The 21,151-nt window shown below is 42.8% G+C and overlaps 1 protein-coding gene across 2 annotated transcripts in view; it reads left to right on the top strand.

Annotated features, from left to right (window-relative positions):
* Positions 1–21,151, top strand: part of CDH4 (cadherin 4) — a 431,673-nt gene that overhangs the window by 243,740 nt on the left and 166,782 nt on the right. For both annotated transcript variants that reach the window (XM_065645553.1, XM_065645552.1), the window contains exon 3: positions 19,945–20,168. In XM_065645553.1, the coding sequence (XP_065501625.1) occupies positions 19,945–20,168 (224 nt within the window). The remainder of the gene's footprint in view (positions 1–19,944; positions 20,169–21,151) is intronic.

Raw genomic sequence — 21,151 nt, 5'->3', positions numbered from 1 at the left:
AGTGGAGAGGAGTGAGCCCAAAGGATGCGGTTCCGCGGGAGCAGATTTGTCTCCTCTCTGTCCAGGGAAATGTGGGCAGTAGCCTGGAAATCTAATGGAAGGTGCGAAGGTAGTTTTATGTCATGGGTTATGTGGTTTCTCCTCTCTTCCCCAGGAGAAGGACAGGCAGGTCTGTGCACACCTTGCTGAAAATACACCGCACAGCGTAACTTCAACCTGAAGAAAAAAGTGGCTGGAACATATTAGTGTTGAATACAGCTGATGATGGAATAAAGAAGTGTATGGAAGTTAATGGTCTGCTAACTGTGATTCTTTAAGAGCGTTGTCCCCGTCCTTTCACACTTCCCATGCAATTTCACGCTGCCCCTGCATTTTCTCACCCTCCAGCTGCCTCTCCCACTCGTCTTGGGTTCAGCGCAAAGAAGCAAAGTGCTTGGAGGCAGCTGCATGCAGGACCTTGTGCAATCCAGATCGCAGCTGCCCTCCATTCTGTGCCGAGGTAACTGTCCCCAAAATGTGGCGAATGTCCCACAAAAGGAGCAGCCGCTGAGGCAGCCTCCTTGCATCCCCAGCCCGGGGTTGTGGGTCACGGTGTGGGGAGTATCTGGGGAGATGGTGCTCAGCATGGGAAGGACAATAAACAGTGAAAACAGATGGGGCAGAGATGTCTGTGTATTTTAATTTTATTTTGTCACTTGTGATTCCAGCCTGTTGGACACAGCCTGGAGCATTGAACGGGTGCTTGACAAATACTCAGGAAATCGGTGATTTGTAACCCTGATCACTATCAACTTCCAGTGTAATCTCTGGTTTGTTCCTCTCCCTTGTGAAGTTGTCAATGTTCGCTCAGAGGTTGTACGGCTTGTTAGCTATAGATGTATATCGCTCGTTAGAGGTAGAAACGCGTCTTGTCTTTCCGAGGGAAGCGTTAACAATTCTACTTTGCAAATGAAGGGGTTCATTTAAGTCTCTTCCTACATTCCCATGAAAAATTGTGTCTCATACACATGCGTCCTCAGCTGGTCTTGCTTTCACCAGAGTACAGGAATTTCAGAGAGGATTTCATCTCGGAGTGTGGTTCTTTAATGAGAAGAAGCCTTTGTGTCCTACATAATCCACATAATTAGTGTATTTTGGAGTCAGCTCAGATGGGATTTTCGAAAGCTCAGTACATGGGCTACTCTCAGGTTTAGTTTTATTGAGAGACTTAAAACTTACCTCAGACTAAAATGAGGAGCTTTCGACATTGCCATAGCCAGTGTGAGAACAAGTGTCCGATGTTCCTTGGAGTGTTTTGCAGTTTGGCAAATGTTCTTGGATGAACCGTTTAACTTTTCTCCTTCCCATGTTCCTGATTTTGCAGAGGGGGATGGTGATGCTTTTGTAGCAAAAGCTTTTCTGAATTTTAATTAATGATTGGCGTGTTGTGGTATTTGGGGAAGAAGTCTCGCTTGAATTATTGCTTTCTGAGACTATTGTGTTTAGAATGGCATGTGAAGAATTTCTTCACATATATTTCATCTTCTCTTGGTATCCTTCATCTTCCTTGTTCATATGTCCAAAATGCAATTATAAAACGTTCCCTTAGGAAATCAAAATTCTAAGTGGACCTTTTCAAGCCATGCTTGAAATTTGGGGAGTAGGAGGGGCTTACTTTTGTTGCTTCTTTTTTTTACTTCGTTTGTACCACAGTGGTATTTAGTTGTAGACACCATCGTACTAGGAGCCATCCAAAATAAACACAAAAAACTTGATCCTGGCCCTTGTGGGTTTGCCAGTTCGGTGTTAGGCAGGACACGTTTGATGAATTGAGATGGGTCAGATGGGACGAGTCCTCAGGAGCAGAGACAAGGATTTCCATGCAAGAGGCAACGGTCCAGCTCACCGGCTGCACGGCCGCTGTCGACAGGGTTTATTCGCTCCCGCAAAAGAGACATTTTAGGAGGCGTGAGGTGAGGGTCACGTTGCTGCTGGCTCCCCGGGAGCTCTTCCAAGGTGATGGAGCAGCAAGGGAGAAAGGGCAAAGCTACTTGGTTTGAGCATTTGAAGGAAGAAAACCCACTCTGTCACGGAATATGACCCAAATCGGGTGGGCGTAGAATTTTTTTTCTGATGATAGTCCTGGTTTTGTTGTAAATATAGTTGGTTGTGGTCCGTTTTACTAATCCCATACCAGCACCACCCCCCAAAAACAAATGATGGAACGATTCATTTCTTGGCTGGCATATAATTTTGCTATAAAAATATAACCTTCTAAAAACAACCATCAGAACATTTAAGTACAGCATTGTCCAGCCATGGAGGATGCAAGAGTTCATTTTCAGATGCCGGCATATTTGCAAAAAAAAAAAAAATTAAACCTTCAGGATATACTGATGCCTCTTACAATTTGTGGATTTTAGATTTGTATACAAAATGTGCTTTGCCACACTTTTTTGCCTCGCCCTGTGTCTGAATTTTTAATGGTAGGTGTGCTTCCAACTAGCACTCAGCATCCTGCTGTCTCATTAAACTCAAAGGCCAAGGACAGATCAAGTGTTATGGTGAGACGACACATCGCAGGGAAAAAAAAAAAAACAAAACAACAAACCACAAAATAGCAATCCAGAGAAACCCATCCCAGTTTGATATTTATTGTCTCTGTTAGCACCTGAAAGGTGTTATTAGCTAAAGCATCACTCCTGTAGTTATTCAAAGGCATAACTGAGAATAATTTTGCAGACTTTGTTATATTGTATTTTAAATTAATTAAATAGAAGTTATTTGTCTGTGCCTTTAGCCTTACTGGTTACGTTCAACCAAGGTTCCCGGCTTCCGTAGTTGTGCTGTAAGATGGTCAATAGTCTGGTAATGAGCGAGCTCTCTGCCTCCATAAGAGCCGAGAATATTACTATGGGTGCGATCACTTTAACTCAGTATTGTGGGATGATAAACTACCTTTTAATAGAACATTAACATTAATCTAAACAAGATTAGTGGAGCAAAGCGTTGTACGAATAAGCTTGCTCAATTAAAACAGATGGCCTTCCACGCTGAATGCCATTATGTTAATAAAGCCTCCCCTGCATTCCCACACGCTCGCTCGTGTGAGTTCTATTTCTCCAGTTGCAAGGAGTGTGGTACATATAAATTTGCTTAGCTGTGTGCTACAGTACTCGTTTCATCATCTGTTACTCTGAGAGCTCTTCAGAATTTCATATTTATCAAATTATTTCTGAATGATTAACACAAGATCTTTACATTTTCTTCTAATTACACGTCTGTCATTAATCTTCACTATTTCTTTTGCCCCAAGCATTTTAGAGAAGGTGGAGAGTGATACGATTCAGCAATTAGAATCAGCTGCAAGCATGATTAAGGCTGTCTAAAACCAGGGAGAAGAAAAAATGTAAGACTGCAGCAATATTAGTATGTAGTGTTAGCCAAAATTAATGATCAAACTGTGCATCCTAGCATCTTAATATTGTCTCAAGCAAAATGGCTTTACATGTGGAAGTAACACACGGTCACAATCTAATCACTATTTCTCCCCCAGACAAGCTTTTGCTGTTCATTACTAGAAGAAACAGAGTTTTGTTGCTTCAGTATTTTTTTTTTCCAAGGTTGAAGCACAGCAAAATAGACACAGGTATTAGGAGGCCTTAAGCTTTTCAGAATTTTTCTAAATTCCTTGCTTTAAAGAAACCTCTTAAGAAATAATTCATCTCTAATGCAATCCTTTCAGCCCATATCAGCTAAATTAAAAGGTGGCATGAACAGACATGATTTCACCCCCTGTCCCCACAGCCTGCCTTGTTGCTAAGATGGAAGAGAATATTTATTATAGTATTCTGTCTATCTAGAGCTAGACAGAATAAATCACTAAATACCGTTTAGCTTAAGTTTTAAGGCTTGGAGCTAGCAGCTTGTAACAGTGGAATAAGAGTTACTGCTTTCTCATTTCCTTATCCTAGTGTATTCTTTGCAGACTTGGTCATATTTTTGCCTACGTTTGCAACTCAAAACGGTGTCAGAAAACTGCCTAAATTCACAACTAATGGAGAAAAACGCTGGTCAGGAGGTTGCAATGTAGTTACCTGCCAGTCCTTTGGATGCTCGTTAGAGTGGCCCTAAACCTGCTGGGTCTCCGTTGCCTCTTTGTTCCCTGGCAGACCAGGTAAATTGGGGAAATACCATCCTGAGATGCAGTGTGCCTGGTCGGTGTCAGTCTGGTCTTGGGAAACAAGATTTTAGGGTGAACAAAGGCTGGTAATTATTGGTGGTCACTGCAAACTGGTTGGTGGATATGGACACCAGTGCTCAGACAACTGTGACGTGGACGTAAATGAAATTTAATGTAGAATTATGTATGATTGACAACTCATTAACTACAGTCTAAAACCAGCTAATACGCTGGTGGGGGTGTTGGCTTTTTGTTTCTTAGGTTTCCCTGGCTGGCTTTTCCATAAACTAGAGGCTGAGATGTCTCTAGTTTGTGACTCAGAAATATCAGCTTTCCAGTAACGATAAATGAACAGTAAATCACAGGAGAAAGGAGGAGGTGTTTTAAAAGTGCAAGGCTGTTCCAGAGGATAAGCTTTCTACCCTTACAGCTCATAGAGTTTGCAAGATAAGGGTTAGCTCGTGAAGAAATACCCATTTGGCTCCTCATAATAGCGAGTGCAGGGGCTTGGTACGAGTCGTCAATCATTGTCAAAACCCAGCGGTGCCACCCGCGGCCCAGAGGTGTGTGAAGGGAGCTGCAGAGCGAGCTCTCACTGATTTCTCTTGCACCAGCTGAGCGCAGCTGAACGGGATATTGGTCCTTTGCTGCTTAAGCAGCCAGAAATAACAGGGTAGAGAGCTAACGTGTAATATCACTGCTCCGTGGGGCGTTGTGTAGCGCAAGCACCCGAGGAGGAGGAGGGCTGCGTAAACACACGACAGCGGTTTTTAGCAAGACAGCCTGTATTTTTCTTCCTGAAACTACTAGTTGGGGGGGATCTTCCCCAGTTGGTTACCTTCCTCCCCGCTACCTTTTCGTTTCACAGCCTCGGTCCCTTTGGTTCTCAGGGAAATGAGCAGCTGTCAAGCCGAGCGTGCCGCAGGTCGGTGCCACGCGGGTGTCCTGGCGTTGGACATCCCACCCTCCTGTCCATGTGCAGTGATGGGGGCTCCTGGTGCAGCTCCATGACCTCGTTTTCATCACCTGAGGACACAGGCCGTGGTGTTTCGGGAGGCGCATTCACAGGGGAGAGTCCCGCCAAGAAGGACTTGCCTGTGGCAGCCAGGTTCAGCAACAAAATTTGCTCATTTTTGTTTCATTTTTTTATAAATATTCAGAAGAAGATGAAGGTTAACTCTAAATACCTGAATCCTCCTTGTTCAGGGCTGGTGGTGTGGCTGGTTGGGGTTGAGTGGAGCTCGATGTCTGTCCCATCCTCCATGGAATGACCTGGTTGGGAGAGGAGTTCACCACACCACCCAACCGAGTCAGACTAAAGCGATGGCAAATGGCCAAGGAGAATAATTAGCAGCATAATTAACTGACTTACGCATGTAAGTGTTGTGACTGAGCATCAACTGGCGCCTATGCTTGAGCACAAAAATAATCAAGGCCACGTCTGTCAGTAGTGAAATATCTTTAAAAGCCCACTGATGTTTCATACAGACAAGATAAAGTTGCTGACATATCAACGAGCATTAATCCGGAGGGGTTGTTGGATGTTTGTATCCACTTTGGACAATTTTCAGTAACAAATTCAGATGACAGAGTGCAGGCTCTTGCTAGTATCTGCATGTGAGAAAAAGAAATGTGTTTTGGCACCCACATCTCGGTGATGAGTTATGAGTACACGACTACGTAGCAGAAACGTATGGACTTCAGAGTAATCAAAGGAACAACTAGGGGAGCAATAGGAATTCTCTTCAAATTGAGGGCAGTGGCTGGTGAAGTTTTGATGGTGTTTTATTTTTACAAAGTAGAAATGTTGTATTGGAGCTGCAGATGATTCCTCTTGGTTAGTTCCTCTCTTCTTTGCTGGCTTTTCTTGTTACTTTTTCTGTTTGCCCAATGGTCTCTGTGAGTTGTTCATACTTTTGTTTTAAAGGTCAGAAATGTCATTAAAACTGTATGAATTATGGACTGAGTAATATTTTTGTTGTTTCTTATTTCACCTTTTCCCAAGTTTTTTTATTAAAAAAGGTAGAAGATGGTTAGTGGACATTTGGGGGGGTTGGAAGTTTTGGTTTTGATTAATTCAGGTATAGCACCTGGTAATAGACATGAAATTGCTGGTTGATACATCTTTTATTGTCACTGGAGGTATGGGACAGGAGGAAAATGTAGGACAATTTCATAATGCAGGCAAAATTCTTCATGAAACCTATCTCCATAGTATAATCTGTTATTAGGTCAATTCAGTCCTAATATTGTAGACATTTAGGGCAAAAAAGAAGAAAAATTTCCCTTGTAGGCTGAGTCAATAATATGAGCTGTCCCTATACATGAATACTTTGATTGGTTTAATGGAGTCTATTCATGCAAGTAAATTTTGTAGCATATCCCTATACAGCGAGTCTTTTTTTGTTGTTTGGATGGTTGCTTTTTTGGTTTTGGTTTTGGTTTTTTTCTCCTTTCTTATCACACAGTAGAAGACTAATGTGATTAATGAACAACTTGAATTAATTGGAAAAAACTGAGATAAACAAGTGCCCATTCTTCCTCATCTTTGCATATTAGCTTAAATTGAGACCTGACCCACGAAGAATAATTAAATAGTAAAAATTAAACTTGTGGTCATAGCAGTGCAGCATAAATGAAGGCCTACGTGTTCTATGAAAAGGTTTATTTTAGTAGTTAGAATAAATCTGAAGGTGTCATTTCATCATGTTACTAACAAAGTGTTTACATAGAGCTAGACATTACTGAAAGCAGTAGCTGGCAGTCCTTACTTGGGCCTGGTTTTGAAAAAAAGTGCAAACGTGTGACTGGAAAGTGTTGAAGTGCTGCCGCCCGTGTTGGTAACGGGACGTCAGAGCCAACACAGCAGCATCCTGGAGCTGGTCCAGCTGTTCCCTTCACATCTGTAAGGAGAGGATGCGTGTCTCAGCATCACTCGGTGGTACCTCTCGGTAAATTGGGACTGTTGTGTCTTTAGGCTGTTTGTGTAGTTTGTAAAAGAAGTAGGAATCAAGGTTTGGTGGGGCTTTCTTTGATATCATTCGTCACGCCTGTTTAACCTTTAAAATATATCAGCCAGTCGATGTTTCTTTTTCAACCGATCAATAAATAAATAAAGAATAAAATGACAACCTCAGTGCTGACTTTTATGTCTTCAAATGGCTTGACTTTCATGTCAGCTTAAAACCCTCACAATTGAGCTGATGTGGAAGGGGACCAGACAGCACGGTGATGCGCAGCACTAAGAAGACTTCCATGGAATATGATATTTTGTAATCATGTTTCCTCTAGCAATCACTTTAGAATGATAAATAGTGGATGTCGTTGTGGATTTGAAAGAAGAGAAGGTTTCTGTTTACATGCAAAGTTTTTAATTAAAAAACAGATATAGAGCCAAGATATTTCTTACATGGGTATTACTCCACCTCGAGGAGTTGGTGTGCAGAGGAGGGTTCGCACTGTGCGCTGACGCTGGGGTGAGGGAAACTCAGCTATCGGCCCTTTTTGCTTTCCAGCGTCAGCAATTCAGACATCTGTGGCAATTGTTGTTTTCCATCATATGCCCAGAATATCTGTGCCATGAACAGGACAGGATTTCTGCATTAAGTGCTTGGACCTGAGCTGCCCGGTCGGTGTGTTGGGCTCGCGTGGATGAGGGCTGTGCGTCCTGTTTGTGTCAGACCGCTAAATGTTTTCAGAACACTCGATCATTTGATAGAAACGTTACGACATTTCCAGAAATAGGTTTCAGTCTTTTTGTAAGATGGAGAAAAAGGTTGGTTGGGTTTGTCACATCCTTTTTTTTTTTTACAGAATTAGTGTTGATGGATGAAGCGGTGGCAGAGAGTTCTGAAGTTTGCAAGTGGTATTTATTTACTGCACTGTATGTTCTTTTATAGAAGTAGTTATTCAACCATACAAATTAAAAAGTCACTTCTAAATCAACTTATTCCCTGAAAGATCAAGAGTTTCATGAGAAAAAAAAAAAATAGGCAAAAAACTTCTCAGTATGAAGCCTTCCAAGTATTGCATTCCTGATTGTATTACTCTTACCCAGGGGAGAATGTTTTATTCTTCGGGCACAGTCTCAATCTGTCTCTTCTGCAGGGAAACCACCTTAGAGAGGTTCTTTAAAATGTTGACACTTGCCCATTGAAACTGGCTCAACACCTACCAAACAGCCTCTGGGAGCGGTCAGAGAGATGAAATAAGGAGTGATTTTTATTCCTTACCAGGCTGTTTAATATTAGGAGCAGTAGTCACTTTTGTACTCTATTTTCTTGGGGGTTTTATTGTAATGAAAAGCAATTTCTTCAGTCTCATCCTATTCATGAAATCAGATAGAGGCTTGCTTGCTAATCAGCGGTTTCAGTGCTACTTTTACTTCATCTAAAAATTCAGTATAGGGATTTCCTTAATAAAGGCCATATGCATATTTTAAGTATGTTTTTGAACTATTTTTAGAGCCTTCAGTTTGTAGTTAATAGCATAGAAAAACATCTAGATGGATAAAACAAATACAAATATAATAGTTACAAGATCTACTCATAATCAAAATCCAAGGGGAGTGAAACATGCAATAAATCAGAGTTTATATGAACCAGATGTTGTCTGTTTCGGGCAGTGGTGGAACTCCATGTGGATCTCAGAGATGAGGCTGATGCTTTGTGGACAGTAAAATACGCTTTTCTAACAGCATCTGCTTGCCCGTGTGTCTTGTGCCAGATTCACACACCTCCCTCATTTGCTGCTCTTCAGCCCAGGGGTGGCCTCATTTTAGCCTTCTGCAGTTGGATACTTTATGGAGCTTGATGGTGTTAAAAAGCTTTAAAATGGAGGGAGGAAGAATTAGTTTTCTGTAAGAGAGAATCCACACAGGTAGTGCGATGCTGCTGGTAAAGAATCGCATCCTGCTTCAAAGAAATGTGCTGTTGTTGTAAGCGTTTTGCAATAACAGTTCTATTTTAAAAGCAAAGTGAAAAAAAAAAAATCTGATCTATCAAGGCTGATGCTATCTGTGCTCAGGAGCAATTTGATCATAACCCTCTTTATATCTGTCTCTTCCTCTGCCTGAAGTTCCCTACCTTAAAAATGAATTTGTTCCTGAGCTGACTCTCACTGGGGTAATCTAAACTGGTCTCCGCTATCAGTGACGTGCGTATAATGACATTTTACTGCTCGTCTTCTCCAGCACGCCTGAGGAATCCTGCTGCTAATTGTTGTGTTATCAGCTGCCCACGCAGCCCTGGGGGAACAAGTGGCACCGGGGCTGCCAGGGGTGGACACGTCCCTGTCCAGGGACCTCCCTGCTCTGCCGTCCCCTGCCCAAATCCCGCGGGAGACACAGGACGAGGTGGGCTCTGACCGACCCACGGCTCTGCACGGGGGATGCTACCAATAGGTGGTAAAATGCAAATTTTATTGCAGCAAGACAATGTTTTCCTTTTGGATTCTGGGTTTTGTGTGCTTTTGGAAAGCATTTGGCAGCCACAGCGAGACTGTTTACAAAAAGAGCAGAACTGGTAAAGTTCAGGTTCGTGTTTGGATTCAGCCCCAGCAAACTGAAGCTGAAGCTGTGCCAGACGTTTGAAGCTGCCAGACGACAGTTCATCTCAAACAGAAAGCTGAAGAGGGGGAAAGAAATTTGTCAAATGTATTCCATGTGGAATTTCAGGCAATTTAATTTGATTCACTACACTCTGAAATGTCTTGGACTTCCCTATTGTTTCTTTACTTTAACACTAAATTTGATACCTTCTGGGATCGTCTGTGCTTTGTGCTGCATTTGTCACGTTCTCTAATTTACTGGCTTTGGTTTCTCTGTGTTTTAATTGATGGGACCGGGCCCTGCCAAAAGCACTCTGTTGAATTTAAGGTTTCTAGCTGAATCCTGAGGTCGTTCTTCAGGCGAGGGGAGCGCTGCCTTTCTGTTGGAGACCACTGCAGTGGGAGGGGGCAGAGGGGGTAAACGCGAAAGAGGAAAGGGAAGACTACAGGAAATTGCATTCCTGTGTCTCCATCAGAAGCATCAGCAGCCAAAGCACCGGGGCTGCGAGGATGCAGCTGCCAGGACATGGTCTGGTCAAGAGTGGCTGCAAAGGTTCATTTTTATTCAGTGATGACCAACACCAGAGAGTGTGGAGCTGTGTCCTGTTGTGGTTTGGCTTTTCCCGTTCATTTTCTGCTTTGTGGGTGAATTTCCTGTGACCCTGGGGCCGGACACTGCATCCACGCAGCCCTGCCATCTCACCGCTTGCCCAACATTCATTACCCGCTCAAGTGCAACTTCGGCATCGAGGCCACTTTTTCTTCTCCTGCTCCCTCTGCCCGCATGCCAGAAGCAAAACCCAGGCTTCCATCGGTAAATAAAATTCTCCGAATTTGTCCAAATGTCAAAGCAGTTGAGCCCACCGGGTACCAAACTGTCTTATTCCACATATTAGTTTCTCTTGAAACTTGAAGGCTTGTGTAGGCTGCAGCTGAAGGTAGGGACTGCAGCTGCTTTTCGTGCAGGCAGGTGAGCAGAGGGACACGGCAGCTACAGGTTAAATAAGCTACCCTGCCTTGATTTGTACAAATAATGAAAATTTCTGCTTCTAATATTCTTGCCTGAAACACCTATTCATTTACTGCATTGCGATTTGACTCCCTGGATCAATGCACATTTGCTCCTGAGCCTGGCTAAAGAAGACAAGAACAGTCAAGCCCCAAGTTGTTGGTGTTTACACACAAGTCAAGTCCGTGAGGAGTTGAGTGTTTTTACTGGTATGTCTGATTTTTTTTCCCTGACGTGTGCAGCCTCTGTTTCTAGGTGTTGAGAGTTTGTTTATTTTGAAGAGTGTGAGGAGAGAGGAGCCTGAGGCGATCTGACAGGGCTACACTTGGAGCATCTCTCAGCATCTTTTCCTAGGCTGCAACTGGCCTGTGTTCACTTTTTTTTTTCCCTCCATAAAATCTTCTTGCAGCTCCCTGTGTCTTTCAAATACAGTTCTGGCAAGTTGAAAAGAGACCTGTGACAGAGAGGAAAAACCCCCGGGGCCACCAGTCGCCATGGGTGGAGCGGATGGGAGCTGGCAGGGATGGCTGTAGTTGTGCTTCCCTGCTCCCCATCCCGGCTCCAAATTTAGGGATGTTCCTGGTACCCGCAGGGATGGGCTCTCTGCTTGGGAGAAGGTCCTTGGTGCAGCACACCTGGGGTTTTTTCTCAAATACAGCCCCAGCCACCCTATAGCATCTTGCAGGGATGCTCCTGCCAACAGGTAGGATGGGCGAGCAGCTGTTGTCACCTAGGGATTGCCCTACAATTATATAGGCTCTTCTCTTTTTCTCATTAAGCTACCAATCGGTAGTTTTTCCTCAAGAAATGCGTGGTGATGTTTAAAATCTTTTCCCACGTAGGTAATTTGACAAACATGAGAGTGTTGTGAAAATCATTAGCGCTAAGGGTAAAGCCTCCAAATAAAGTGCCGTGGGATTTATTTACTATGTGCTGTAGTAATAATAATTAACACACATCCTACTGCAGGTAACTCCCACAACTTGCACTTTGCTCTGAAGCTGAGAAACTCATTGATTAATCCATGGGGTCAATCAGTCCATCTTGTTTGGAGAGTTAATCATAGAAAGCCTCTGCACCAGGACCAAGAGTGAGACAGGTTTATTTACTGCTGCTTAATCAGAGAACCCAGACTCTCCTGTAGAGTGGTGAGAGGTTTGTTTCTACTTAGCCTTTAATTGCAAAATGATCTCATTAGTGCCATAGTGAATCTCAGTGCTATCCTACAGATGCTTGCAATGTAAAGAAGAGCAAAGAACAAAAATGGTTGCCTGTAAAAATTCATCACTTGCCAAGAAGTGTGGTGCACTTGTTATTCGCAAGATTACCCAAACCAGGCTTCTCTTTATTAGCCATTTAATCCGAAGCTAAACCATCAGCTGCACCGCCCAGTGCCTCTTGGTTTACCTCACTGTTAAAAACGGGGCAGGACTGTCCTACTGAAAGGACTGTGGGAGGTTTTTTGTCTGAGGATAAAGATGTCTATTGAGAACAAGAATGGAAGCCAACAGCACGGTTACTCTGGCACTCACAGAAGAAAGGGCCAATCCTTGGAGTTATCCCAGCTCGGGGTGCTGCTTTGCAGGGGACTTCAGACCATGTAAGTGTCCTTATTGCCAGCCTCTGGCATCAGTCCTGGCTCGTTTATTAATCATTTCTGAAATGTCTCAGCAGGGTGGAGGGAGAGTGACAGGATCTGAACGGGCAATGAAATCCCAAATAAAGCCGTCGTTGCCAGAGGAGGTGCTGGGAGCCCAGAGGTGAGATTGCACACCCACCGTAAAGCCCTGAGCATAAAAAAGCGAAAAATGGTGAATAACATCTTCAACATGGAGCACTGATAGATGCAGGTTCATGTTCTTGTGCTGGAGAAAAGGCTTGAATGTGAGTTCCACATCATGCCAGTCCAATTCAGACTCACTGCCCTTTGAAATCTGGATAGTAGCTCTCCACCTTTGTGGTAGGAAGCTTCTGGCTTGGATTAAGAAAATTGGGGATTAAAAGGTTCCGCTTAACCCAATGCTAAATACCAGGAAGAGAATAGAGGGGAATATTCCCTTTACTAATACTTGTTTCTAATCAGATAAAAATAAGTGACAGTGTAGGAAGAATCCCTTTACTAACTGCCAGAACATGTCGATTTATCAAATTTTTCCACTGTTGCTCTTTTTTTGAGCTAGCCTCAGAGCTGACAGTGTATGTTTTACAGTGCAGCAAGGTAGATTGATTGATCCTAAATAGAACGGCCTTTGGGGTCTCGAGCTGATGTTTTAGCTTTAGAAAAAAAACTGAGTAAAGCATGTTAATGTGGAGAAAGGAGCCTGGTTTAATTGGACCAACTCCTGGCTTGCTGAAAATTAATGGCTGGCTGGCTGCTGCCAGAGTGATTCATCTTTTCTATCATGTTCTACAGTCATTCTCTCCAGGGGTCTGTACTCCCCTCCAATTCCAATACCAAAAGTGAAAGATATTTTTTTTTCTTCTTCCTTAAAAACATGTATTTTAGTTGGATTGGCTTCCAGTAAATGAAAAATAGCACTAGTGGGAATATGAAGGAGGCGGGCAATATCTGGAAATTAGGTTTTGTTTACTGTGTGGCTGGTTTTGTTTTGTTTGAATGGGATTTAGATATATATATATTTTTTTTAATGTACTCTCAACTCCTCATTGCTACTGGCTGACTGTACAGGTGACAGAATGACTTTCTAAAGGATCCCAATTTCAGTGTGTTGAAATGTATTGTTCCTTTTCTTTTCATCTGGCCATGGAAACAGAAACCCTGTGTAAGCAAGACCTGTTAAAAGTGAATATAAAGCTGGAAAAGGTGTTGAAAGCATTTAGGTGGCTCTGGAAATGAAAGGATGAATTTTCCATGTAGTTCTGCCCACAGAAATATTTTATTTTTTTTTAAATAAATGACTCGTGCATGAACAAGGCTTTTCGTTTCCCCTGTAAAACCTACTGGAGGTTTTGTGAAAGCAAAACCAGCCTGCAAATGAACACGGTGTAGCTGGGCATTTAATAGTGTGTGCCCCAAACCTGCGTGGAGAATTTGATCACGGAGGGGGCTGAGCTTTGGAATTCAAAGTGGGGAAATTAAAAATGTACTTCAAAATGGAAAATATCTTTACGTGCCATTTCAAATCTATCTTACTTGCTGCTGGAGATGAATTGCTACTCCTTTGCTGATTCAGAGGTGTCGGCAGTAGACTAGCACATGGCGTCATTTCTAACAAGCATATAATAGGTTGGGAATGTCACGAATCTTGTATTTTTGCATATTCCTTATAGGAGGATTCACTGTAAATGAAGATTACAAGAAGATAAATAAAGATTTTGTTTAACATAATTACATATGGTAAATTGCTATGGTAATTTATTATTATTCCAGGAAGGCAAATATTAGCAGTCATAGCTCAGAGATCATAAATAATGCAGTGGAAAATTGGATGCAATGTTTCACATTGACCTGAGATATGGAAAATGGGTAAAATTGCAGCAGATTTCTCTGCCATTAATTGCAAGAAAATAACATGAAGAACATGCAAAATCATGTTAAATATTTTCAGCAGATGACAGACTGTGGGGCAGTTCATTAATTCTCCTAACTCATTCAGTATTTCTGTTTTTTACTCTGAGAAGACTTAATGAATCATCAAGGCTTTGTGAAGCCGAGGGTGTGAACATGCACATTTTTGTGTACATTCATCTGCTAGCCAACATGCATCCATTTATCTCAAACAATTTTCTGTATCAAAGCATTTTCTTAAACTCTGTATACTCTTAAACTTGATCACTAGGGATATGTTTATTAGATTCTGAAGTAGCTGTTTGAATTGCTGCTTTTACCTTTTACCAGTAGATTTTGTTTCTTCTACAGTGCTATAAATATTAAATAAAGACACTAAGAGTTTATTAGTGTAATATTTTTTGTGGGGACATGGTTGAAAATGTAACCTATACAATTAGTAATGGGAGGATGAAAATTATACATTGTTTCTATCAGGTTTTACAGCCATCATTTTTTCCTATTTATGCATTGTTTTTCTTGTACAGAAGGTGAGGGCTCTGAGTATTTTATTAGCTGAAAATCCTGTGGTACCTGGATATATCCATCCTTTTAGTACAAGAGAAGCAAAATCCTGTTGCATCCCTTTCAGCATTAGCCTTTTGCAAACAAGATATTTTAATCCCAGAACTCCACCACATACTCCCATTTGTTCATAGGACTCCATTTTTCAAAACAATTGCAATAATAAGTTCTGTGACATTCCTTATTTTTTTAACCTAGTGCTAATTTGGAAACACTCCAGTGTTTTGTAGGACTGAGAATCTGCCCGTTTGCTTTTTGAAGTGTCCGTCATAGTCCATTTTCCCGTTTAAACCTTTTCTCTTGTATTGGGTTAACCTGTACGTGGGTGACGGAGGCAGCATGATCCAGTGGTTTGGATGAGAAACAGGCAGCCTGAATTTCAGGATTCAGTTCCCAGCTTTGCTGGGGGTTTCCAGCGTGGCCGTGGGGAATTCGCTCGGCTGCTGTAAACCAGTTTTCTCCCAGAATTGCAGAGGGGTTGTGCGAATGTAAAGAAAGATGCCTCAAAAATGTGGCCACATAAAAGTTTATACTAGGTCCTTACTTTCTCAAGTAAACGAAGCTTTCCAATGAGGCACAGTGCACTCAGTCTCACATTAGCGCTTATTGGAGAAATCAGTTTGCGAGAATGCAGTGCGCTCACCGCGTGCCCAGGAATGCGCAGGTTTTTTTTGGTTGACTGAATGGTTTCGTGCCTGTTCTTAGACAACAGGTTCCTGTCCACTAAGGAACTGGTTTTGTTTTGTTTTTTAATTTCTGTTGTGGTGACGTGCAGAGGAACGCTGGCCAGGGCTGATGGATGAGTGCAGGCGTAGGGGAGCATTGGGCCAGAAGAGCCAAGGCAGGAATACAAGTGATTTGCTAAAGATCACACAAAAGGGACATTTCTGTACATGCTCGAAATCCTGCAGGTTACCCGAACAGCTGAAATTTCCAAAGGTTACAGTTAAGCCGTCTTCGTCTTAATGGTGTTTGCAGAAGTGGTGCGAGGGGTGGATTTGGCGGCTGAGATTTATCACGGTCGCGCTGGTGTAAAGGGAGCAGAGAGAATCCTGCTGTAAATAGGGGTGTGTATTTGCTGCTTTGAAGTTCATCAGTAAAGAAATATATTTGCAGGGATAAACCCTGACACCGTGGTGAAAAACAGAGTCCTGAAGGGACCCATGTCCTGAACTGTGGGATGATGTCCCACCGGGGGGTATATCCTAATAAATAAGTATTATCCCTCCTGCTCTTCCAGCCCTGTGCAGCTTGCCAGAGGGGGCACTTTTTAATGGTCTAGGAGAAGTTAAAGGAGAATCCAGAAGAATAAGGTTTAAAGTGAATTCTTTGGTTTATACCATTTATAGTCCTATTAAATTCAATACATTTCTCAGACATTTGGGGGGCAAGGAAGTTCAGTGTATTTGTACATCTTTCAAGATCCTCACTTGATCATTTGACTCTGTCCAGCTAGCTTAACAAGCTAAATAATAAAAGGGAACAATGCAAAAGTTGAATTTTTTTTCACCCTGTGTCTTTTTTGAAGAAAAATACTAATTTTTTTTTTTCTCAGATGCCCAGCAGTTTGCTGTAGACTCCTGTAGCTTCTCTGCCCATCACTCAATACCTGTTTCAGCATATCAAATTGTCATAGTTCCTCCTTTCATAGAGAAGCAATTAAAAATGATGAGGGTAAAGGGTTAACCCTAAAAGCCTGCTAATGAGGGTGCTTCTTGGCTTTCTTTTCATCAGGCATTTGATGCTGTATTCAGCATAAGCTCTGGATAAGCATCACTGAACATTTTTCCAGAGTATGTTAAAAAAAGGTTTTTTCCCATCCTGTAAAAATGATAGATGTGTGGCTCTGCTGTTTATCTGAAATCCTAATTATTGATGCTGCAGCTTTTGAATGTTAAATTCATGCAGTGTTGTTCAGGCTTCAGACTGGTCAAAGAAAGATGGATTTATGTCCACAGAGAGATCTAAGTCTACTAAACAGAGCCAATGTTTGTTTGTTTATTTATTAAATTATTTTAAAGTCAAGAGTTGCATCAACTGCAAATTAAGTAGACTTAGAGCTTTCTAAAGGAGAAAAAGAAGGAAAAAAAAAAAGGCAAAAGTTTTCTGCCATTGGATGAAATTTTTATTTCTATTTCCATGAGACCAAAGAGTAGAGGTGAGAGGTGGAATTTGAAAATACAGATGAGATCTCCTTTCCTTGAGCTATGATATGTATTGTAGAACAATAGTTTGATTTTTTTTTTTTAATCCAAACCTATAGGGATACATTTGGGGAAAAAAAGAAAATTTTATATATATATATATGATATGTGTGTGTACATATAGATATGTGTGTGTGTGTGTATATATATATATAACAGTGCATTTCAATGGTCATGTAACATCCCAAGGAATCATTTTCACAGGGCAGCCAGGAGGATGAGCACAGGGTTTCCAATGAGTCCTCACAATCGCATGGTGAAGGTGTGAGCAGTTTGGCTACACCGTGTTGTAGTTGGTTTTGTACGCTGGGTGTAGGCAGTGCCTGGAGCAGCAGCCGTACCCAACAACAGCTGAGCTTGTGGATCCCAGCGGCGGATGCAAAAGATGCTGAGGGGTCTGTAGCATCTTTCTTATGAGGAGAGACTGAGAGAGCTGGGGCTGTTCAGCCTGGAGAAGCTGAGAGGGATCTTATTGATGCTTATAATTATCTCAAGGGTGGGTGTTAAGAGGATGAGACCAGACTCCTTTCAGTGGTGCCCAATGATAGGATGAGGAGCAACAGGCACAGGCTGGAGCACAGGAGATTCTTTCTAAACATGAGGAGGAATTTCTTTACGTTGAGGTGCCAGAGCACTGGAACAGGCTGCCCGGAGAGCTTGTGGAGTCTCCTTCTCTGGAGACATTCAAACCCACCTGGACACATTCCTGTGTGATCTGCTCCGGCGACCCTGCGTTAGCGGGTGGGTTGGACCAGATGATCTCCAGAGGTCCCTACCAACCCCAAGCATTCTGTGATCCTCGATGAGTTTCCGAATCGTCTCCCTCGTGTGGCCGAACCTTCTCAAAGCCGCTTGGGTGAGCCACGGCCTGTTGCTGCTCCTCACGCCCCTGTGCAAGGTGTGACCCCTTGTAGTGACTAAACGCTATGGAGTCCATGCGTCCTTGAAGCCTGTTTGTGCTCACAGCTCCTAAGGACTCTTCGACGAGGAGCCAGTTGTGTTAATTCATTGCTGAGCATTCGTCTACCTGTGCTACCTGAGAAAAGCAACGTGGAGCAGAGACGCTGCTTGTTTAAAAAATTAGACTTAATTTCTCTCAGGATTTTCTCTGTCTCTAGTCAAGTTTGTTTTAAACTAATGGAAGTAATTAGCGAGTCACAGAGGGACTTCGTCTGAGAGGTAGCCATTTTTAGATAATGGAGCATAAAAGTCGACACAGTGACATATGACACCAGAGCAGCATATTGGAGCCAGGCACTGCGTCTTAAGCAGATGTTTAAGTACTCTGAATACTGAAATCACAACGTATGCATATAGGAAGGGATTTTTTTTTTCTCTCAGACTACTAGTACACTGTAGGGCTTTCTTTTAATCACAATAAAATCAAAGTAAGCTCTGAATTGTTTTTAATGTGCAGTCATTATCGCTCCTTTCTCTCTTCCTCAGATGTCTTTTTGTGTATGATGTGTGGGTACTTCAGGACGTATGGATGGAACTGGCTTTTTGCATTGCCATTACATAGCAGAGCAGCGCAATAACGCACCAACCAATGATGCACCTCATTCCTAACAGCGCTGATGGCACAGAGCTGAAAATAAATAACATATTAGCAGCGAAGCACTAGATACGTTAGCATATATTTATTGTAGCTGTGAATGCGGGGGAGATTTGCGGAAATTCTTGAGAGATGAAGGAGATCTGGCAGCAGGGTGGTCCCCGGGGGCGCGGGGGATCTCCAGGCGCCTCGCAGGCCTCTCAGGCCATCCCGCTTTTTCTGGGTCTGCAGCGTCGCTTCTTGTAGGTACCATCAAACTGTGTGTGTTTTAATCTCACTCAGTTCTTTCGTGAGTTTTTGCTTTTCAGACTAGTCGGAAAACCAGCAGGTTTTCCTTCTCTCGGGGCAGGCCGGGAGCTTTGCTGCCGAGCACTGAGAAGCCACAGCGTGAGAACCCGTGTAGCCATCCTGGCTAGAAAACCGTATATCTCCTCTCACTCACTTGAGATGTTTTTACGGGTACAATATGTTTTTCCTTCACCGCATGTGTGTTCCACCCCGTGGATTGCTCGAATGGCAGAAAGTGTTTTGTTTCCTATGTGATTAGCTGCAGGTTCAATTTCTATCAGATTTGTCAATTTTGTCATATAATAGTTTGGGTTTTTTCCAGCCTAATGTATGTGACATGTTTCATAATGCCAATAAAAATAGTTTTCAAACTAGGCTGTGAAAGAATTTGATCAAAAAAACGCTGAAAATAAAAAAATATCAGCAACTGGGGAGCTTTGATCTGACAGTGTAGGCTTTTAAATGGCATGTTGAGGTTTGCGAAGCCAAGTTTTACAGTTCCTCTTTGCAGTAGCTGTCGTGTGGAGGGGTCGGCCAGGGTGGGATCGCAGCCATGGTTGGGGGGGTCTGGTTCCCATAGCAGATGCATTCCACAAAAAGGTTTAAATTTTTTTTCTTGGTTTAATTTTTTTTTTTTCTGATAATGGAATTGTTATGGGCTTTTGAATTTCAGTTAAGAATGTACAAATAGGCTATCTGGTAAGTAGGTTATTGAAGGGTTAGGGAAATGGAGAACATTTCGTGCAAAAAAATACCCACAGTGTGGGTAATAGACTCCAGTCGAATTTAAAAGATAATGGCGACAAGGGAGAAATCCACTTGTAGAAATGGGGAACAGCTGTGTTTGAGATCTAATGAAACTGTATCAAATACTTTAAAAATGGCTTACGACTTCTTCCCTGGGGAACGGAGATAAAACACAAGAGCACTCCTGAAAGGTCGAAGAAACAGTTAAATCATTTCCTTGATGGTTATTAGAGATATAGAAGACATCAGTGAAAATTAAATGTCTGAAACTTGTATTTGATTGCTTTCCTTATCACGCCAATCTCACACGTTTCTTCCATCACTTATTCTCTGTTCTAGTAAAATTTAATAACTGTGCTGGTAACAAGGGAGTTCGGTACGAAACCAACAGCCTGGACTTCAAGGTGAGGGCAGATGGGACCATGTTCGCTGCGCACCAGGTGCAGATGCCCTCCAAGCAGCTGATCCTGGTGGTGACCGCGTGGGACCCCCAGACCCTGGGCAGATGGGAGGCAATTGTCAGGTTCCTGGTGACAGAGAAGTCACAACACAATGGGCACAAGGTAAGAAGTTTTCAGAGCTCTCTTTTCTTATTTCATTCTTCCTTCGCCTGTGTGCCCCAAACCTTTAAAAGTTACGCACGGCGTTTGGTTGCGTTGCCTGGTCTGTGCTTCCTAAGGTAGTGTCCAGGTAGAAGATACCACGAGCAGCATCAAATTTCTTGAAAAAGGTCCGTGAACCTCTCTGACAGAAATGATGTTATACAGTGCAGGTTGTACACCTACACTATATGTGCCTCACTGCTAATACTCTCTCTTGACTTGAAATAAAACCTGCAAAAGAAGGGCGCCTCCCTCCCTCCAGAGTCAAAGTCAACCATCTTCTTGAGAAAGGCAAGGTTAAGTTCAGATTTCTTTTGTGACGATATAGACCTGGAGTTGTGCACTGGCTGCTGCTGCTGTGCTGCTAAAACATCTCCCTGGTTTTCACAGTGATTCCTTTCTCTCCACAACCTGAGGGCTTCCAGAGGGGGGATTTGGGCTTGTTCCCTTCCGATGCAGAAAGGAGGAGTGTTGCTGCTGCTGATAAGGGACATATGCTTGCACACAGCAAGGGCCAGCGAGGCAGCGAAGCACGATGTGGCACCGCAGCGGCAAACATCCCCTCCGCTCAATGCCAGCATCTTCCCTTCCCCACTGCTGCCGAGCAGAAAACCAGCACCATTTGGTATTTCAGACAGAAGGTTACAGATGCTTGCTTTCTTTTTTAGTTTCCTACTCGTAGCTGAAAAGCAGGAAGGATCTGTCGCTGCCCAGCAATCTGCGAGCAGTATTGCTTCGGTTAAACCCAGCGGTGGGCTGCACAGTGCCGTTGTAACGGGGGACTGCTCCATGAAAACACATTTCTGCTGGTCTGCCCCTTGAGTATCTCTCTCTGTTCCACCTCTTCCATAGCATCTTCGGCGGCAGCAGTTCTCTACCTTTTCATTTTCTCCTCCTTCCTTTTCAGTGTTAGTCTGGGCTGAAGACCCTGTGCTACACTGAGT

Source organism: Caloenas nicobarica, chromosome 15 (genome assembly GCF_036013445.1).
Source record: "Caloenas nicobarica isolate bCalNic1 chromosome 15, bCalNic1.hap1, whole genome shotgun sequence".
Classification (NCBI taxonomy): domain Eukaryota; kingdom Metazoa; phylum Chordata; class Aves; order Columbiformes; family Columbidae; genus Caloenas; species Caloenas nicobarica.
This window is presented reverse-complemented; position numbering and strand designations above follow the sequence as displayed.